This window comes from Salvelinus sp. IW2-2015, linkage group LG10 (assembly GCF_002910315.2).
Source record: "Salvelinus sp. IW2-2015 linkage group LG10, ASM291031v2, whole genome shotgun sequence".
NCBI lineage: Eukaryota > Metazoa > Chordata > Actinopteri > Salmoniformes > Salmonidae > Salvelinus > Salvelinus sp. IW2-2015.
In genome coordinates this window covers 7,378,274-7,398,262 of record NC_036850.1, presented here as the reverse complement: position 1 = coordinate 7,398,262, position 19,989 = coordinate 7,378,274, and the positions used below count along the sequence as shown (strand labels likewise).

Here is a 19,989-nt window from a genome sequence, read left to right as displayed (position 1 = left end):
CCTGTGAGATGGGGATGGGGTAGGGGCCAGGAAGGTTATACCTGTGAGATGGGGATGGGGTAGGAGCCAGGAAGGTTATTCCTGTGAGATGGGGATGGGGTAGGGGCCAGGAAGGTTAAGCCAGGAAGGCTAAGGAGGTTCTCCTGGAGGCGAACAGGGTCTGTTCACCATGACAGCGCAATACACAAGTGTTTCAGGTGTTTCCCGTCACCTCCACTGTCATGATGCCCGTGGAGAAGAAGGCGTTGGGTTTCCCCCCCATATCCTTCACCATCACTGACAGCTTGTAGCGACCACAAATCTCTGGGTCCAGGTTGGAAGCCCCTGGAACACACACACACATCAATATATTAAAATCAGACATTTAGACACATGTACACAAACACACACAAGAAATCCCTGAGGTCAGCAGGAGCATACGCCATGATTATTATCATATATAACGATGACCGGGGGCTGTATGGTATAGGCTATATATAGCAGTTGAATATACAATAACCTCCACAAGTGGGGCAGATGGAAATAAACAAGGAGAGACATTGGGTTGTTGAATGATTGTGGTGGGATATTAGGTGTTAAACTGAAAGTGTTTTCCGTCTGATTTTATAGGATACGTGTCAGTGCTCAGAAACACACAGCTGACCTGTAAAATGTAAAGCCCTGCTTGCCGGCTGTAATGGATCTCTTCAATTGAATGGCGGACTGCTACGTCCCTGGAGCTGCATTACGTTGTTCACAGACAGCACGTTGGGAAAAAAGCGGGGAAACGTTGTTAATAACCCTCAAACAAGGCCATCAGAGTCATAAAGACGTAATTAGACCATTTCACATTTAATGGCCCTATGGTGGCAGCCAATGGGGTGGATTGGGGTTGTTAGTGTTGTCTAGCTTCAGTCAAGCTGTAACATAGGGGCACCATGGTAACCAGAAGTCCAGAAATAGCACCAGCACTGCCCAAATAGGGACTTTTGTATCAGAGTTACCTGGTGTACGTATGTGTGTGTGTACGTGCATGTGCGTATGTACATGCGTGTGTGTGTGCCCATGTGTGTATGTGGATTGAGAAGGGGTGTACTAAGTAATTTGTTTAACAGGGAACGGAGAAACGTAAGACAATACTATGTCGAATTAAACAGGGCANTGTGTGTATGTGGATTGAGAAGGGGTGTACTAAGTAATTTGTTTAACAGGGAACGGAGAAACGTAAGACAATACTATGTCGAATTAAACAGGGCAGTTGAGTTAGGGGCCTGTAACTCACCGTCCTTAGTGAGAGACACCTCGCAGGTCACAGAGTCTATGAAGAACATGTGACCGGAGGGGATCCTGGAGGTCTGGTCCATCAGGCTGATGCGCAGGTCAGCACGGGCTGTGTTACGGTCGTCACGGTCAGATGCCCCCACTTGCATGAATGAGATCCTCAGCCAAGAGAAAGATAGACAAGCTTCTGTACAGCTGTGTACATTCACACTGTGACTTGACTAGTCAATCATAAGCAAGGATGACAATAGCTAGTTCTTATAGTTAAACATCCTTACTCAGTTCAAACGCTAGTATTCCTCCTGGACAATCTTGATTTAATCATGATAACCTTCTGGCTTTATTCTAACAAAATTTTACATTTGGATAAAACATGAGTTGTTTAACATATTCATATCTACTGTTGTTCATTTGAATAGAGGCACACTTTATAGGGTTATTACTATAATATATTCTCAACGTGAAGTCTGCTCTATCATTTCCTGAAAGTCATGTCACAATGTAATCGATGGTAACCCACTATTATCTGGTGGCGTGATGCTAACACACGCACACAGCTCCCTCTGTTCATCCACTCAAACGCGAGTCCCCTCAGTCACATAAATCCAGACGCTTGAGTCATCTCTGACGCAAAAACTCAAAGAACTAACCCACAATAGCCCAAGGTCAGACTGTAGTAAGACAAAAAAAAAAGGAAGTACTGTTCATCACCTCTACTTCTAATACACATAGCGTGTATGTCCTTCACCAGAGACATGTGGATAGTTCAAGTGATGCTATTTCTGTACAAGTCATGAAGATTCAGACAATGCAAACATCACTCATCAGGATGTATTGAAAAATAAACTCACTCACACATAAACTGTCATCAATTACAATCCCTTCTGTGAACWAACAATGTTTTCTCCTGAATGGCGAATTACCTGGATTTCTGCATAAGTTGGTCATAATGTTTRAWCTGATCTTCGTCTAAGTCACAACAATAGACAAACACAGTCTGCTTAAACTAATAACACACAAACAATTATAATTGTTCATGTCTTTATTGAACACACTGTGTAAACATTCACAGTGCAGGTTGGAAAAAGTATGTGAACCCTTGGATTTAATAACAGGTTGACCCTCCTTTGGCAGCAATAACCTCAACCAAACGTTTTCTGTAGTTGCGGATCAGACCTGCACAACGGTCAGGAGGAATTGTGGACCATTCCTCTTTACAAAACTGTTTCAGTTCCACAATATTCTTAGGATGTCTGGTGTGAACCGTTCTCTTGAGGTCATGCCACAGCATCTCAATCGGGTTGAGGTCAGGACTCTGACTGGGCCACTCCAGAAGGYGTATTTTCTTCTGTTCTCGCCATTCTGTTGTTGATTTACTTCTGTCTTTTGGGTTGTTGTCCTGTTGCATCACCTAACTTCTGTTGAGCTTCAATTGGCGGACCGATATCCTTACATTTTCCTGCAACATGTCTTGATAAACTTGAGAATACATTTTTCCGTCAATGATAGCAAGCTATCCAGGCCCTGAGGCAGCAAAGCAGCCCCAAACATTGATGCTCCCTCCACCATAGTTTACAGTTGGGATGAGGTTTTGATGTTGGTGTGCTGTACCTTTTTTTTGTGTGCGTGCCTTCCAAACAACACAACTTTAGTTTCATCTGTCCACAAAATATTTTGCCAGTAGCGCTGTGGAACATCCAGGTGCTCTCTTGCAAATTTCAGACGTGCAGCAATGTTTTTTTTGGATAGCAGTGGCTTCTTCCATGGTGTCCTCCCGTGAACACGTTTCTTGTTTAGTGTTTAACCTATTGTAGACTCGTCAACAGAGGTGTTAGCATCTTCCAGATATTTCTGTAAGTCTTTAGCTGACACTAAGCATTGGGCATTCTGCAATGTGCTTTTGTAGTCATCTTTGCTGGGCGGCCACTCCTAGGGAGAGTAGCAACAGTGCTGAAATGTCTCCATTTATAGACAATTTGTCTTACAGTGGACTGACTTTTAGAGATACTTTTGTAACCCTTTCCAGTGTTATGCAAGGCAACATTTCTTAATCTTAGGTCTTCTGAGATCTCTTTGGTTAGAAGCATGGTTCACATCAGGCAATGCTTCTTGTGAATAGCAAACTCATATTTTGTGAGTGTTTTTTATGGGGCAGGGCAGTTCTAACCAAAATCTCYAATCTCGTCTTATTGATTCGACAGGTTACGTCGATATAGTGCTCGTTTTACTGTGGATATAGATACTTTTGTACCTGTTTCCTCCAGAATCTTCACAAGGTCCTTTGCTGTTGTTCTGGGTTTGATTTGCACTTTTCGCACCAAAGTACGTTCATCTCTAGGAGACAGAACGCGTCTCCTTCCTGAGCGGTATGACAGCTGTGTGGTCCCATGGTGTTTATACTTGCGTACTATTGTTTGTACAGATGAACGTGGTACCTTCAGGCGTTTGGAAATTGCTCCCAAGGATGAACCAGAGTTGTGGAGGTCTACAATTTTTTTGGCTGATTTCTTTTGATTTTCCCATGATGTCAAGCAAAGAGGCACTGAGTTTGAAGGTAGGCCTTGAAATACATCCACAGGTACASCTCCAATTGACTCAAATGATGTCAATTAGCCTATCAGAAGCTTCTAAAGCCATGACATCATTWTCTGGAATTTTCCAAGCTGTTTAAAGGCACAGTCAACWTAGTGCATGCAAACTTCTGACCCACTGCTATTGTGATACAGTGAATTATAAGTGAAATAATCTGTCTGTAAACAATTGTTGGAAAAATCACTTGTGTCATGCACAAAGTAGATGTCCTAACCGACTTGCCAAAACTATAGTTTGTTAACAAGAAAGTTGTGGAGTGGTTGAAAAACGAGTTTTAAAGACTCCAACCTAAGTGTATGTAAACTGCCGACTTCAACTGTAGGTCTGTCTTCCGTTCCTGTAATGACTGGCTATGCCTGTCACTCAATTCTGGGCTAATGTGTGTGACATTCATTGACTTCCTGTGCTAATTATTTTCTTGAGTGGCAATTACAGCTGAGAAGCTGGGGGGAAAAACTTACTTCCAGCTAAAAATAAATGCAACTGTAAGTATGAATGGCGAATGTAAGTGAATTAAGACACATACGGTAGCCTAAAGATCTAATCGGATTGTAATTAACTAAGGATACTGTGTCTCATTTGGTCTTGCTAGACAGTACATTGTTTGAGGACAAGCCAGAGATAATACACCCCAATTAAAACAAATCATTGCAATATATTGCATTCAATTTGATGGTATTTTTGTTACAGTATCGTTCCATCCCATCCAATCTCATAGGTCACATTGCATTTCATCTTTGCCAATGGCCATAATAACCGCATGGATGACGAATCACATGTATTGTAAACATATCACTACATGCATAGATAATGCCATAAATGTGTGATTGTCAACCTGCAGAGAGTAAGATGGCTGCTTCTCTCTGTCCAGAGGCTTCAAGGAGTAAAGAAATCCTGCCTCAACAAAGACCTCACCGTCCCCTGTCACCACCACGTCAGTGGAGGGAGCTGGGAGGTTAGGGAGCTGTGTTGGACAAGGACAAAATATGATTTCAATCTACAATTCCCCCTTCATTACAATTAGACTTTTAGTTTAGTATTCTCGGCAAGAGTAAGATTGGAGTTAAAATAAAACTTCTTCTTACTGTGTGTTGGCAAATGTTGACCTTTCACATCAAAGCTGAGAGGATAACTATATGTCGCTGCAAGCACACGAGATCTCTGGGCCTTGTGTAATGGATTTTTGCTCTGCTCATTTAAAGTCAATTGAACATTCACCCATTCTATGATGTGTAAATGGTTGAGTATATGTATAGCTCCATCTGGCAATCCTTTTGAATCTTTTGAGTGAGCGGTTATGTGTCATAATGGCCGTTGATATTTTCCCCCTTATGGAAAACGTGTTCACCGCTGACAGTTTTTTCTCAAGGATGTCACAAGTTGCTGGCAGAGGGGCTGTCACGAAACAGACACCCTTCTGTTCCAGATCCACAATGCCCGTGTCTGGCCCAGCCGTGGTCAGGTGTGAATGGTCATGGTATCCTAGTCATGGTGCTGTGTGACTGAATGTCGTAGAGGACTGTCATGCAGCCTGGCTTGGCATGGTGTGACTGTGGCATGGCTAGAGCAGCCTATGAAACAGGAACATGCTGGTGATCTCGTGCTGCCACTCAGCACTGCATGTTTTACGGCTTCACATACCACATAGCAACTGGCTCTCAGCTGCCACAGCCGTGCCAATGATCTCGGCATGCGTTCAACTCCTGAGAACCAAACATTTTGATTTGGTCTGGGAAACTTATTTTTTGACTGCTCCATAACCTAATTTTAGACCAACAGGCTGAAAAGTCTATATTTAAAGCTGTGCCGTGTTTGACAAAGTAGCTAATCGTTCACACCAAACATTCTTCTCTTGTTATGCCTCTAATGCGTTGACATGAAATGCAAATGTTTTCATAACAAAAATGTATCTTTGTCATTCTTAGGCCGGTAGCCTAGTGGTTAGAKCGTTGGACTAGTAACCGAAAGGTTGCAGGATTGAATCCCTGAGCCGACAAGATAAAAATCTGTCGTTCTGCCCCTGAACAAGGAAGTTAACCCACTGTTCCTAGGCTGTCATTGAAAATAAGAATTTGTTCTTAACTGACTTGCCTGGAATTTTTTTAAATAAAAAACATTCATGGTATGATTAAACACCAGCTATCATGTGCCAGAGCAGAATACCTGAGAAGTTCAGAGTCATTCAAAAAGTCAAGCGGGTGAGAAACCAACTCTGACTCATAGACCTGTCTGTCAGTGCCGTTTCTGCTCAAGAACACACATTTTTGAGTAATAATGTTGTCCTTTCCACCCGAACACAAAGTAGTGCCAATCATCCGACCTCCACACCTTCACCACGTCCGCCATTAGAGTGAATCTGAGGTGTGTTTTGATCATACATCATGCAAAAAGGAAGAACATTGACTGGACCGCGGATTTAATTTGACAGCTTCAAAAGGCCTCCAATTACATGTGTCAAACACATGCGCTGACAGGACAAACCTGGTGATTTCTAGGTGGCATTTCGAAAAGAATCCCCCTGCCATGAATGCAGTGCTGGCGGTCTAGCATTGAACAGACAGCCAGAGGCGCTCCAATTTTTGTTTAGTGATGAGGGGGCTGTGCGGGAGTGGTTCCGTAATAATTATATATTGAGCGCTGAGAGCCGTGCAACAGCGAAACGTAGCTTTTTTTATGGCCCTTCTCCCTCTTTAATTTGCATATAGCCATTAATACATCAATCTCAGCAGGACCAGGGTATGATGCATCACATAGACTGGCAGAAATATGGAGAGAATTATTCCTTCGTGATTATTTCCCGATAAGCGAGCTGCTTTGATGTAAATGTAAAAAAAAAAAAAAAAATTCAAACTAACTGAAAAGTCTTACCTTGGCCAGGTACCATGGGAAAATACCATTGTAGTTTTCAGGGATGCCAATTTTAAGATTGGCCCCTGAGCACTGTGCAGGAGTCTGAAGTACCACCAACCACACAATTCCAAAGAGACAATGGACCGCATGAATTTCAATCATTTAGTTGAAGTTTGTTTTCCCAAAAACAGTATAAATAATAATACTAATCTGAGATTGCTGTAATAACTTGTGAAGGCCACATTCAAAGGAAGCATACTTCCAGTCAGTGTAATAATAAAGATGAACATAACTTATCTTCTAGTCATGTGTTTCTCTAACTGTATATCTGTAAAGTCAGGATGCGCAACATTTCCAGTCAACCAGTGGCAATCTTTTACGTTTGGGAACACATGGTTTCTATGATTTCTGTCTTGTTACTGATTGATTCTCACTGTTATGAAGCAGAGAAAGAAAGATGGAGAAAGACAGAGAAAAAAACAATGTGAATGCTAACTATTCTATTTTATTCATCTTTTAAATTGTTTWAAAAAAAATGACACCTGCCAATCTGCGGAATCAACCATCTTTACACTGTAAAGACAACTTCAATAGGCCTACMCTTGTGCAAGAAAATGTTGCATTTAAAATGCCTGTTAGGTTAAACATATACTCAGTAACCACAGGCAGTAGGCCTACATGGGACATTAATGTTGCAGCATATTCACAGACTTAACAGCAGAACTAGCCCTGCAACCTGGAACCTGGGTCACTCAAATTAGTATGATATGTTGCAAATTACAATTTGTACATGCTACAAATTACAATTTGTGTGATATGTTATGAATTGCACATTTGTACAATATGTTACAAATTTGAAATACATATGACATGTTACGAATTCCAAATTTGTTTCGGCTAATGTCAGCTAGGTGGCTAAAATTAGCTAGGTTAGGGGTTAGGGTTAAGGTTAGGAGTTAGGTTAAAGGATTAAGGTTAGGGGAAGGGTTAGCTAACATGCTAAGTAGTTGCAAAGTTGCAAAAAAAGTAGTAAGTATTTGCAAAGTTATACACYTGACCAACCACCCTCCTTTAGTTTTTGCCTTAATAATTAAGTAACCTTATGTAACCATACCAAAACCATACTATTTTGAGTGCACTATGTTACGTCTAGTCTATGAGACCAGGGTGCACTCTATGTTTCCCAGCACACGATTACACCTGCRACGCAAAACAGCCTAGCAATGAATTCTTCTCTCTATAACAAGAATAGATAAATAAATATTATGACTTTATAGTATGTGTTAGATGGTCACAAAAGACAAGGCAATAGGCACAAGAAATAGTTAATGATGAGATTTGGCACTCCAATAAATCCCCCAAAAATAAAACAATGCTGGGCACAAGTCGCGGGAACCTCTGGGCCTCACTGATGGCCCATCGAGCTGCAGACAGCAATTCACAACATCCATAGGCAATTCGCTTGCAACAATATTTACATGTCTCATTATGATTTACAAAGACCAGCGAATGAAAACAAACTCACTCTCTGAACCTCAACCTGTAGGCCAGAATAAGAGCCTATACCTCACAAAAACTGAATCAATGATTGGCAAACATCACTTATTTACCTAACACTCCACGATCATTTTTATAATAAAATGTTCATTCGAAAACGTTGTATTTATTTTGTCTTACCTTCTCTCAACCATATGCGTGTTCCCTATGAAAGTGGGAGAATGGTTTGAATAGTGTGGAAATACGAAGTGCGTTTGCAGGACTCTCCAGTTTAATGTTTTTCTACCTTTTTTCTTTCCAGTAATGCTGTTGGTCAACAAGACTCCAGTCCACTGAACAATCTAATGAATTAATATTTATGAGAACATAAATCAAATAACAAGGAAGTCTGTTTTATATATACACTTCCGTTCAAAAGTCTGTGGTCACTTATAAATGTCCTTGTTTTTGAAAGAAACGCAMATTTTTTGTCCATTAAAATAACATCAGAAAAGATTTATCAGAAATACAATGTAGACATTGTTAATGTTGTAAATGACTATTGTAGCTGGAAATGGCTGATGTTTTTATGGAATATCTATATAGGCGTACAGAGGCCCATTATCAGCAACCATCACTCCTGTGTTCCAATGGCACGTTGTGTTAGCTAATCCAAGTTTATCATTTTAAAAGGCTAATTGATCATTAGAAAACCCTTTTGCAATTATGTTAGCACAGCTGAAAACTGTTGTGCTGATTAAAGAAACAATCAAACTGGCCTTCTTTAGACTGGTTGAGTATCTGGAGCATCAGCATTTGTGGGTTCAATTACAGGCTCAAAATGGCTAGAAACAAAGACCTTTCTTCGGAAACTCGTCAGTCTATTCTTGTTCTGAGAAATGAAGGCTATTCCATGCGAGAAATTGCCAAGAAACTGAAGATCTTGTACAATGCTGTGTACTACTCCCTTCACAGAACAGCGTAAACTGGCTCTAACCAGAATGGAAAGAGGAGTGGGAGGCCCCGGTGCACAACTGAGCAAGAGGACAAGTACATTAGTGTGTCTAGTTTGAGAAACAGACACCTCACAAGTCCTCAACTGGCAGCTTCATTAAATAGTACCCGCAAAACACCAGTCTCAACGTCAACAGTGAAGAGGCGACTCCGGGATGCTGGCCTTCTAGGCAGAGTTGCAAAGWAAAAGCCATATCTCAAACTGGCCAATAAAAATTAAATATTAAGATGGGCAAAAGAACACAGACACTGGACAGAGGAATATTGGAAAAAAGTGTTATGGACAGACAAATCTAAGTTTGAGGTGTTCGGATCACAAAGAACATTCATGAGAAGCAGAAAAAATGAAAAGAAGCTAGAGGAGGGCTTGATGCCATCTGTCAAGCATGGTGGAGGCAATGTGATKKTCTGGGGGTGCTTTGGTGGTGGTAAAAAGGGAGACTTGTACAGGGTAAAATGGATCTTGAAGAAGAAAAACTATCACTCCATTTTGCAACGCCATGCCATACCCTCTTGACGGCGCTTAATTGGAGCCAATTTCCTCCTACAACAGGACAATGACCCAAAGCACAGCTCCAAACTATGCAATAACTATTTGGGGAAGAAGCAGTCAGCTGGTATTCTGTCTATAATGGAGTGGCCAGCACAGTCACCGGATCTCAACCCTATTGAGCTGTTGTGAGAGCAGCTTGACCATATGATATGTAAGAAGTGCCCATCAAGCCAATCCAACTTGTGGGAGGTGCTTCGGGAAGCATGGTGTGAAATCTCTTCAGATTACCTCAACAAATTGACAACAAGAAGGCCAATGGTCTGCAAAGCTTTAATTGCTGCAAACAGAGAATTCTTTAACGAAAGCAAAGTTTGAAGGACACAATTATATTTCAATTAAAAATCATTATTTATAACCTTTTCAACATCTTAACTATATCTCCTATTCATTTTGCAACTCATTTCATGTATGTTTACATGGAAAACAAGGACATTTCTAAGTGACCCCAAACTTTTGAACGGTAGTGTATTTAACTTTCGTTTATGGTGTAGTCTCATTGTTTTATGATCTGGGCAAGAAACAATATGGAATAGTTGTATTTCATTTTTTTATTAGAAAAGTAAACATAACAAAATGATTGAATATTAAAAGGAAGTGAAAATCAACTGTATTTGAAACAAAACATTAAATTCACATGACAAATATAACTTATTATTGCTTTCTTCATTCACATCTGGACTGAAGGTTAGAACAATAGAATAATATATTTTTCCAAAACCTGACCTAACCCCCAGTACACATTATTCCTGTCCTTAGTATCATGGCCAAAGTACGAACCTGCGTACCCAGTTTCAAGTAAAAATGACTCCATGTGACAGAATGCAATGACATCACTCATGGTGCTTACAGTTCCATTGCTTTTCAGGACCATAATCTAATCTTTAGTGAGGGCTATATACAACTCTACCAACACTAAATGGAGTAGAACCAAACACACTGTCCCCCATTATCAAGGCAATCTTACAACTCATGGTTGAAAATAACAAGCCTTGTGGATTGAATATACATACACAAGAAGTATCAACATCTATACATAATCAAGACAAAAGACTAAACTGAAACCTCATGCAGATCATTAACATGGACATGTCTGTTGTGTTTAATGAATATAATAAAATATATAATTTCTGTACAGCTCTATCAGTCCTTGGGGTTAGTGTTAAAAACACACAGCGTCTGGTCTTGAAGGCCAAAGAGAGAACAGCAGTCCAGATACTGTACTCTCAGAGGACCGAGAGGTCATGGCAGGACTTGGACTTCTGTCTGAAGGCCATCTTCTTGTTCTTCCGGGCCACCATACGGCCCAGGAAACGCTTGGCCTTCTTGCCAATGCTCTCGCGTCGTTTCCAGTTGGCCATACGGCGAGCGTTCTCCTCCTTGCTGTCTTTGCGCAGTCGGATCTGCCGGACGATGCCATCGAACAGGTCCCTGACGTTGTGGTGGAGATTGGCTGAGGTCTCGATGAACTTGCAGTCAAACACCACAGCGCAGGTGCTGCCCTCTGCAACAACAAAAAAGGAGGGGAGGCGCATGTGAGAATCTATAGTGTTTCCTGGGGACAGTGACTTCACCCTCATCATTATGCCTTCGCATAACACCTTGATACTAGCTTTAACTACAGCAGTCATTCTTAAAGAAGTAGCACTATGCAAATACAGAGATGCCTTGGACAGAAGAGATCACCGTCACTTACCATCCACAGAGACTTCTCTGGACCGCACCAGGTCGCTCTTATTGCCCACGAGGATGATGGGAATGTTCTCAGACTGGCGAGCTCTGCGTAGCTGGATGCGTAGCTCTGACGCCTTCTCAAAGCTGGACTTGTCTGTCACTGAGTAGACGATGATGTAGGCGTCACCTATCCTCATGCACTGTTCCTTCAGCCACTGACTGTTATCCTGTAAGCAAAGAGAAATATAATTTGATTAGTTACAATCCTTATCTAATCAAAAGCTAAAGGTGCCCAAATGAAAGTTATTATAGTGGTATTTTATATTATACACCAGCATTAGAGCACTACACATTACATCAAATGATATGCTATGACTAAGACCAATTTCCTGAGGGTCAAACTGAAATTGCATTATACGCCTCACCTGTTCCCAAATGTCGTACAACAAGATGGACGCCTCCTCCTCGTCCACCTCAATCGATCTGTCATACGTGTTTCCTGAAACAAAAGCAAGCAGACAGATAAATACTCCTGGCCAAAATGATATATACCCACTAACTGGGTCAAGTGTGAGGTCTCACTCACTATTGCCCATTTCATGATGCCTTTAGTACAGCTCATTAACTTTCAATTAACCTATATCTGTGATGGGTACTACTGTGCATTACTGTCTCCTTCCCTCGGTCATTAATTTTCATATCTCCCATCCACTATGTCTGTGGCTGTATATGTCAACAGCAGTACTTTGATATGTGTGGCGCCTTACTGACTGGATGGAAATAGCAATAATCAATGTACTTCAGCCTGTGTGCCAAGATGATATGGAAACCAATCCTATATTTACTTAGTTTGGAGCCTATGTGCATTAGCTCTAATGGGGTGCTGAGGACAGCCACAGTCAAACAGTTATTGTCTTTGCTTTAAAAAAGTATTGCTTTATGGTGGATTCTCAATGCCATATAAACTTCAACGCCACCATCATCAGTAACGGTCGTCAGACACACACCTGTCTCGTCGCAGTCGTGACCATCCTCGACTCCACCGAAAATACGTGCCAGGCTAGACTTGCCGACACCCTGCTCGCCGAGGAGAACCACCTTGTACACCTGTCCCTCGGAGTCGCTGCCGGAGGATATAACCGAATCGGACGAGTCCGATACACAGCTGTCTCTGTGAGGGTCGCCGGGAGTGTAGGACATGCGGCGCATGAGGTTGGACAGCTCTCCAGTTTGCGCCTTGCGCATCTCGCGGTCGTCCACTGGCATGCTTCTTCTGTGCAGGTTCTGCAGGTGCATGGGAAATGGCATGCTCCCTCTTCTTTTGTCCATGTTCCGCAATTTGTCACTTTTGTTCAAAGTCATTACTTTTTTTGTCTGTGAAATAGATGCACTCTTTAGTAAGATTGGGCTGTAAAAATGAAAAGCAACCAACTCYGACAAAAATAAATGCATTTCGCATCACTACGCCTAGCTGTTGATTTTTTTTTTTTTATCCTTTATTAGGCCACAGTTTATATGAACTTTTGTGTCATATTTATTTGAACAAAGTCATTTAAGACAATAATGTGCCTGTATCCTATAATATTAATTACGGTTTGATGGAGCATTGAGCAATGTTAAAATTGAAGTTGAACTCAAATGATTTGAAACAGTCATAGCCTAATTAATGTATTATCACGACTGTAAAATCATTAAATTCCATAAGAAAACTTACATTTGATGTGGGTCTGACGTATTCCAAAATCCTGAACCAGGCAATCCACTTGCGATCTATCCTTCAGTGAAGAGAAGTTTCGGTTTGATCCAGTGAAACAGAACGTACGGATCCCCATATTTATCTAGTAGCCGAGCGAGTGACGTCACCATGAGGCAGGGTTTGCCTCTGGAGAGTCAMGTCTCGAGGAGGAGAGGGAGTGTGGACCGCTCTACAGAGACGTGATTGAAAATGATGCGCAGGCGGGCTGAGGGATTCTCCTCTTCTGCAATGCAATGCCATCATGCCAGTGATGTAATTATTTTGCCGAGTAAATCGGCCATTTACTCTCCATAAGTTATAGCCTACCTGCGTTGAAGGGGTTGGCTAACTAGCATAGTTTKAACACTAGTTGGCCCAGAGCCATGGAGAGTTGGTGATGGAGGGCGCTAAAATTAATTTGGACAGGTGAGGTTTTTACCAGCCATTCGCAAGGCTGACCATATTCAATCAATCCTTTTAAATAACACGATTTGTTTGTAATTGATAAGTTATGTGCTACAAATTGTCAGTGGATTAGCCAAGAGCATCTGAGACATCAAGCATTTCCAATAGATGCTTCTCAGCATTTCGGCCCATAGGTCGCGTAGCCTTGGTGACACGAGTTGTGAATGAGGCTAATGTGAGAAAAAAAAGCAGCTGTTCACCACAGAAACAGGACACATTATTTCTTAAAACGACGCCTAGACATTTCACTGGGGACACAGGTATCCCACAAGACTCAGYAGGCGACAGGAAAGAAAGACCATGAAAGAAAACCATTGCGATCCAAATGAATGATGATTTCACCTGCATCAGTCTGATTGAGGTTATTTAACCTAGTCTGTAGTCGCCATCTGGTGGTGATTATGTAGTAGGCTGCTGAGAAGGAGAGAAGACCAGTGACAAAGGAAGAGTTACTTAGCTTGCTTCATTATTATCTCTGGCGAGTTGGCAAGCCTCATTCCTCATGACAATGCTCAATGCATAAAGTCAATTGGGTGGTGTATTGGTGGACAGACTAAAGTTAAACACCTTCTCAAGTGACATTAACAGTAACACAGTTTCCAAAGGTTTTCAGTTGAGTAGCACAATGTTTCCAAAAACATGTATTGATCAGATCTTTTCATTGATAGATTTTTTTTCTTTGTTGCCAGGGCTTCTTTAGGTGCTCTATGAAACGTGTTTGACTCACTGGGTTGCTCTGACTCAGTGGTAGCCTGTACTTTTTAAATGGATCAGACAGTGCCATATATACACTACTGAAACAGTTATTTACAGGAAGAGAAGAACGGGCCTTCCTCCCCCAGGGTTGGATAAGCGTCTCTGGTTCCCCATTAGCGGGAGGATCAACATGACCTGTCTCTTTAACAAGGAAAGTGACCTTGCATAGGGGCTCTTTAATCAAAAATCCCACTCTGTGTATGTGTTCAGTACATGTTTTTATCTTCTGTCTCCATCACTCACATACACATGCAGAACAGTCTGGAGGAGGAGATGTTTTTCTCCATTCTTATAAACAGTCCACATTAAGCTACCAGCTGTTTTGTCCTCAGTGACTCTAGCTATATTGGGTTGCTCCTGTAGTTTCATTAGCATAACATTTTTAACATTGAATAATAGAACAGTCAGTGTTTACGTAGSCTGCTGAAGCCTGCTGAGTGGTGTCAGTGGTGATCACTGATTGTGGGCTATATAAGTATGAACACCTCAGCGTGAGAACCCAGGGTGTAAGCTTGTTGTTATTTACAGAAGTACATTTGCATATTTCCGTTAGGGAACGCCTACTCTGTGAAGTGCGCGTGTGCAATAACGGAATTCGCCTTTGCACTCCTTCTAAACAACGCAATTTAAAAAAAACTTTGGCGAAGGAAGGGTAAAGTCTACAAATCTTAGTCCACTCTGTTCGGAACAGATTCTAGATTTGGGAACAGAAATCTGTATTGAGATCAAATGATTCATCGATGAGAAAATGTGCGGAATGTTGGCCAAAATCCATCTCGTTCCATCTTCTCCCACTGGGTTTCCCCTCACTACCATATTTGGCATATTTTATTAATAAATTATTTCATCAGTTGTCTTCCTCAAATGAATGAAGCGGATTACGACGCAATCTTTGCGAGAGGGAGGGAATCTGATTTAATTGGTCCTCAACTCACGGCTCAGACACTTMATTCATGATAAATGTAGTTAGCCCTGAGTTAGCCTGCCCTGGAGCACGTTAGATCTGAAGATTTCGGTGACATGTAAATGTACCTGGCTAAAAGGAGAGCGACTTTATTGGTAGCAGTTATCCCGAGTTGAACTCAGAGTTGACCAAAGTTACCTCGCTAACTTCTCAAACTACATTCGTAGTATAAGGGTCTGCAGGCTGGCTCTGGCATTTTCAGGTATTTACTTTAAAAATAAATGGTAAAATGGTAATAACACAATAATAACCTATGTCACAAGGAATAGTCTTATGTACTTAAATGTCCCATAGGGAATGAAGCGGAGTAAGTTAGTAGTCGTGCAAGGAATAGTCAGCKCCACTGAGACATGCTGTATATAAGAAATCTTCATGTTGCTTTTGTACAATACTACTCAACCAATGCTGTTCGGATAGTCTACCCCGTCACCTCCAATGCAATGAGGAAACTACTTCAGAATAGGCAGATTGTATCTACAGGAGTCTGTAACAACTCTTCTCTAGCCCCCAATCTAAGACACCACATGTTAGCTGGAAATGCAATGGTAACTTTTAAATTAGCCCCAGTGTTGCCAACTCCTCAGTAAGGAATGTAGCTATTGGCTGTCCTAAAAGTCGCTGAATGACGTCATCGCCTAATTTGCATAATTGGCCATGTGCATGTAATTGTGATGGACGCTGTAGGAGAGAGGAATAACGTCGTGGGAGAGACAAAAAGTGAGTATGTTTAGAACTACAAATGAGCAAGCTGCAAAGCGTGGCACACACAGCGAATAAGAACCAGATATTTGAGACCAGATATTAGAGGCCAGATATTGTTCATCGCCGTCATAACAGAGGCATTGTCAGTCCCTATCCCCAGGAGTTTCTCTTTTTTAAGACAACACTTCTTGAGGAAAGCCACAACAGCACGGGCTATAGATTTGGCATCTCCTCCCTCCAACTCAACAAGCCCCATAAATGTTGATGCAATTTTCTGCTTGGTGTCACTAAAGTACCTTATCACAACCCCCAGGTACTTAGAAACACTTACATCCRTGGACTCATCGAGGAKGAGGCTGAAACGCTGGTCACCCACATCTGCGACCAACTTTTTCAGAAAGTATGGTGCTAGAACACCATTAATCATTTCTGTGCACTTTGTCCTGTGCATTTTGAAATGTGGGTAGCAGCAGTGGAGTATGAGAAAGCAGCTCTACATGCTTCTCCAATGTGATCACATGCCAGCATGGAACAGTGTTCAGCAATAGTGTCACGACTTCCGCCGAAGTTGGTCCCTCTCCTTGTTCGGGCGGCGTTCGGTGGTCGACGTCACCGACTTTCTAGCCATCGCCGATCCACTTTTCATTTTCCATTGGTTTTGTCGTGTCTTCCATCACACCTGGTTCCAATTCCATCAATTACATGTTGTGTATTTAACCCTCTGTCCCCCCCCATGTCCTTGTCCGTAATTGTTTGTTGTAGTGCTTGTGCACAGTATGCTGGTATTTACCGGGTTTTGTTTGACCCATTTATTGTATTGTTCTGTTTACGGTGGTTTATGGTTATTAAGCACAACCGTTGTAAATCAGTTTCCGCTCTCCTGCGCCTGACTTCTCTGCCGCCAGTAGCATCGCATTACAAATAGCTAATACCATTGTCACAAGCCGGCTCATAGCCTGTGACAAATGAGGGGACACGAACAACAGGTATAGGCCAATTTAAAAGTGTTCTTTATTATAAACAAACTATTAACTTAAACTAAGAAAAAGGAATGAGGTGTGGAAGTATCATGATGTAAGGTGTATGTAAAGTGCATGGATGCGTGAATATGTGTGTGTGAACATGACTGAGTGAAAACTATGCAAAACTACAAAGGAACAAACAAATCATGAGCATACCTGGAGGAGCAGAGAGAGAGAGAGAGAGAAGTGATTAGTGACAGTTTTATACCCTGAGCCCAGGTGGCTCCAATCACTCACGACCCTCCTCTGCCTGCAGGAGGAACCGCCCCCTGCACTGCAGAGGAGGAGCCGTGACACCATGGTGGCCTCAGCCTTTTTTGCAGAGTCCATTTTTTTAACCATAAATGGCAGCTTGTTTTGGGTGGAACTGTTATAAGGCTTTGCCTTTTGAGTATGTTTTTGAGTTGGCATGTGTTTTTTTACATCACTAAGTTTGGCGTAGAAATCAGCCTTACAATACAGGCAGTATGCCTGTGTATCATCTCCAATAAACGACTTCAACCAGACTTTGAATTCAGGGTTTGATTCCCACTCCTTTCTGTATTTTTGAGTGTACAGTTAGGCAGCTAGATGTTTAGCTTATGTCACATAGAGGCACACACACAGTGGACAAGGTGAGTAAGTGACTGAGGCTGTGTGAGTCAGTGATTTATTTATTATACAGGTAGCACGTCCACCGGACGTCCATCAACTCTTAATGATCGGCTATGAAAAGCCAACTGACATTTATTCCTGATTATYATTTGACCATGCTGGTCATTTATGAACATTTTGAACATCTTGGCCATGTTCTGTTATAATCTCCACCCGGCACAGCCAGAAGAGGACTGGCCACCCCTCATAGCCTGGTTCCTCTCTAGGTTTCTTCCTAGGTTTTGGCCTTTCTAGGGAGTTTTTCCTAGCCGCCGTGCTTCTACACCTGCATTGCTTGCTGTTTGGGGTTTTAGGCTGGGTTTCTGTACAGCACTTCGAGATATTAGCTGATGTACGAAGGGCTATATAAAATAAACTTGATTTGATTTGATTTATTTTTGTGCAGTGATTTATTTTAGACAAAGAACATTTTACATTTACATCCCGACCTGAATGTAAGCCAGGGCGGGGTCAGCCAGCGACGGCTTCCCGCATGCGTGATTCATTTGCAATCTGGACGCGGAGGGGTGAACATCTCTTGCTCTGACTGCAGCTGGGAGGGACTGCTGCGCGAGGACTGGGCCGCCTGTGAGTGCTTYGGGACGGGGGTGGGGACCACGGCAGCACCCGCTGCTCATTGAGAAGAGTAAGAACGATACGTGCTTTCACGTCAGTCTCAAAGTCTCCAATAACACCAGAAAAAGATGCTAGATTTGTCACCAGTCTATTTTTTTGTCGCTAGAGGGGTCTGAATACTTGCTAAATATAGCGACAGTTGGCAACACTGTGTAGCCCATCAAACTGACCCCCATTCTGACCTCTGATGACCATTCACACAAAACAGCCTTTCAGGTGAACACAAACTAGTGGACTTTTATATGGGTAAATTACCTCAAATAGCTTGGTTGTTGTGCATCGGTAACAGCATAGTGTCACACCTGTCACACCTGCTCCCGCTCCCCCTCTCACTCCAGGCTGCCCATCATTACATACACCTGTCACCATCGTTAAGCGCATTAGCGCTTCATTGGACTCACCTGGACTCCATCACTTTATGGTTGCCTCCTCTTCATTTGTCTATTCCTGTATTCCTGTATTCTTGTTATGTTTCCCATGTCCAGACACTGTCCGTGTTTTGTTTCATGTCTGTTATGAAATTTTCACTCCCTGTACTTGCTTCTCGTCTCCCAGTGTCTGTCCTCACACATAGATTTGGTGCTATTTTGGTGGAAGGCACTGACAACCCTCAGGGAATTGGAGATGGTCTTTAAATGGGCAAAATGGAACAAGAAACCGTATCACTCATCCATTTTTAATGCACAGCAATGGCAGCAGATTCGAGTGGTAACAGAGAAGTCTCAGAGGAAAATAACTCTAGAATATTTCTACAATTTTATTTCATTTTGCTTTGTTTCAAACAAATTATAATCACACATTTTATTAATCACAGTAGGCTAGTCCTAAATTAACTACCGCATTTAACTCTAAAAAAGGTAGCATGCAATGTTAAAACTTCTTATGGCTGCATCCCGCTACCGGGATCGATATGACAGCAGCCAGTGAAAGTGCAGGGCGCCAAATTCAAACAACAGAAATCTCATAATTAAAATTCCTCAAACATACATGATGTGTCCTTAATATCATTTAAAGGTATCTTGTTGTTAATCCCACCAAAGTGTCCGTTCAAATATGCTTTTCAGCGAAAGCACTACAAACGATTATGTTAGGTCACCACAAACACAATAAGCACAGCCATTTTTCCAGCGAAAGATAGCTTTCACAAAAAGCAGAAAATGAGATAAAATGAATCACTAACCTTTGATTATCTTCATCAGATGACACTCATAGGTCTTCATGTTACAACAATACATGCATGTTTTGTTTGAATAAAGTTTCATATTTATAACAAAAAATATGAGTTTACATTGGCGCGTTACATTCACTAGTTCACAAAACATCAAGTAATTTTGCATAGCACATCGTTTCAACAGAAATACTCATCATAAATGTAGATGATAATACAAGTTATACACATGAAATTATAGATATACCTCTCCTTAATGCAACCGCTGTGGTCAGATTTCAAAAAAACTTTACGGAAAAAGCAAATCATGCAATAATCTGAGACGGAGCTCAGAACAATAGCCAATTAGCGCCATGTTGGGTCAACAGAAACCAGAAAATACATGATAAATGTTTCCTTACCTTTGTTGAATGCAGTCCTAGGAACTCCAGGTCCACAATAAATGCTTGATTTGTTCGATAATGTCCGTTTTTATGTCCAATTAGCTACTTT

The 19,989-nt window shown here is 41.7% G+C and overlaps 1 protein-coding gene and 1 pseudogene across 1 annotated transcript; both read right to left on the bottom strand.

The window, feature by feature from the left end:
- LOC139028292 (cadherin-17-like) overlaps window positions 1–6,198 on the bottom strand; it is a 40,891-nt pseudogene extending 34,693 nt beyond the window's left edge.
- A 4,077-nt stretch (window positions 6,199–10,275) lies between these two features.
- Window positions 10,276–13,234, bottom strand: LOC111969235 (GTP-binding protein RAD). The gene is made up of 5 exons (XM_023995246.2): window positions 13,131–13,234; window positions 12,424–12,790; window positions 11,842–11,915; window positions 11,439–11,643; window positions 10,276–11,246 (listed from the first exon to the last, which is right to left on the bottom strand). The coding sequence occupies exons 2-5, from the start codon at window positions 12,776–12,778 to the stop codon at window positions 10,969–10,971; spliced, it is 912 nt and encodes a 303-aa protein (XP_023851014.1). The 5' UTR covers window positions 12,779–12,790; window positions 13,131–13,234; the 3' UTR covers window positions 10,276–10,968.
- Window positions 13,235–19,989: the final 6,755 nt, after the last annotated feature.

Bases quoted from the DNA above. Each gene is read 5' to 3' on its own strand.
- LOC111969235 (XM_023995246.2), bottom strand. From the start codon at position 12,778: ATGACTTTGAACAAAAGTGACAAATTGCGGAACATGGACAAAAGAAGA. The intron at 11,916-12,423 runs GTGTGTGTCTGA...CTTTTGTTTCAG, and splicing joins TCACGACTGCGACGAGACAG to GAAACACGTATGACAGATCG. The intron at 11,247-11,438 runs GTAAGTGACGGT...TTGTTGTTGCAG, and splicing joins CAGAGAAGTCTCTGTGGATG to AGGGCAGCACCTGCGCTGTG.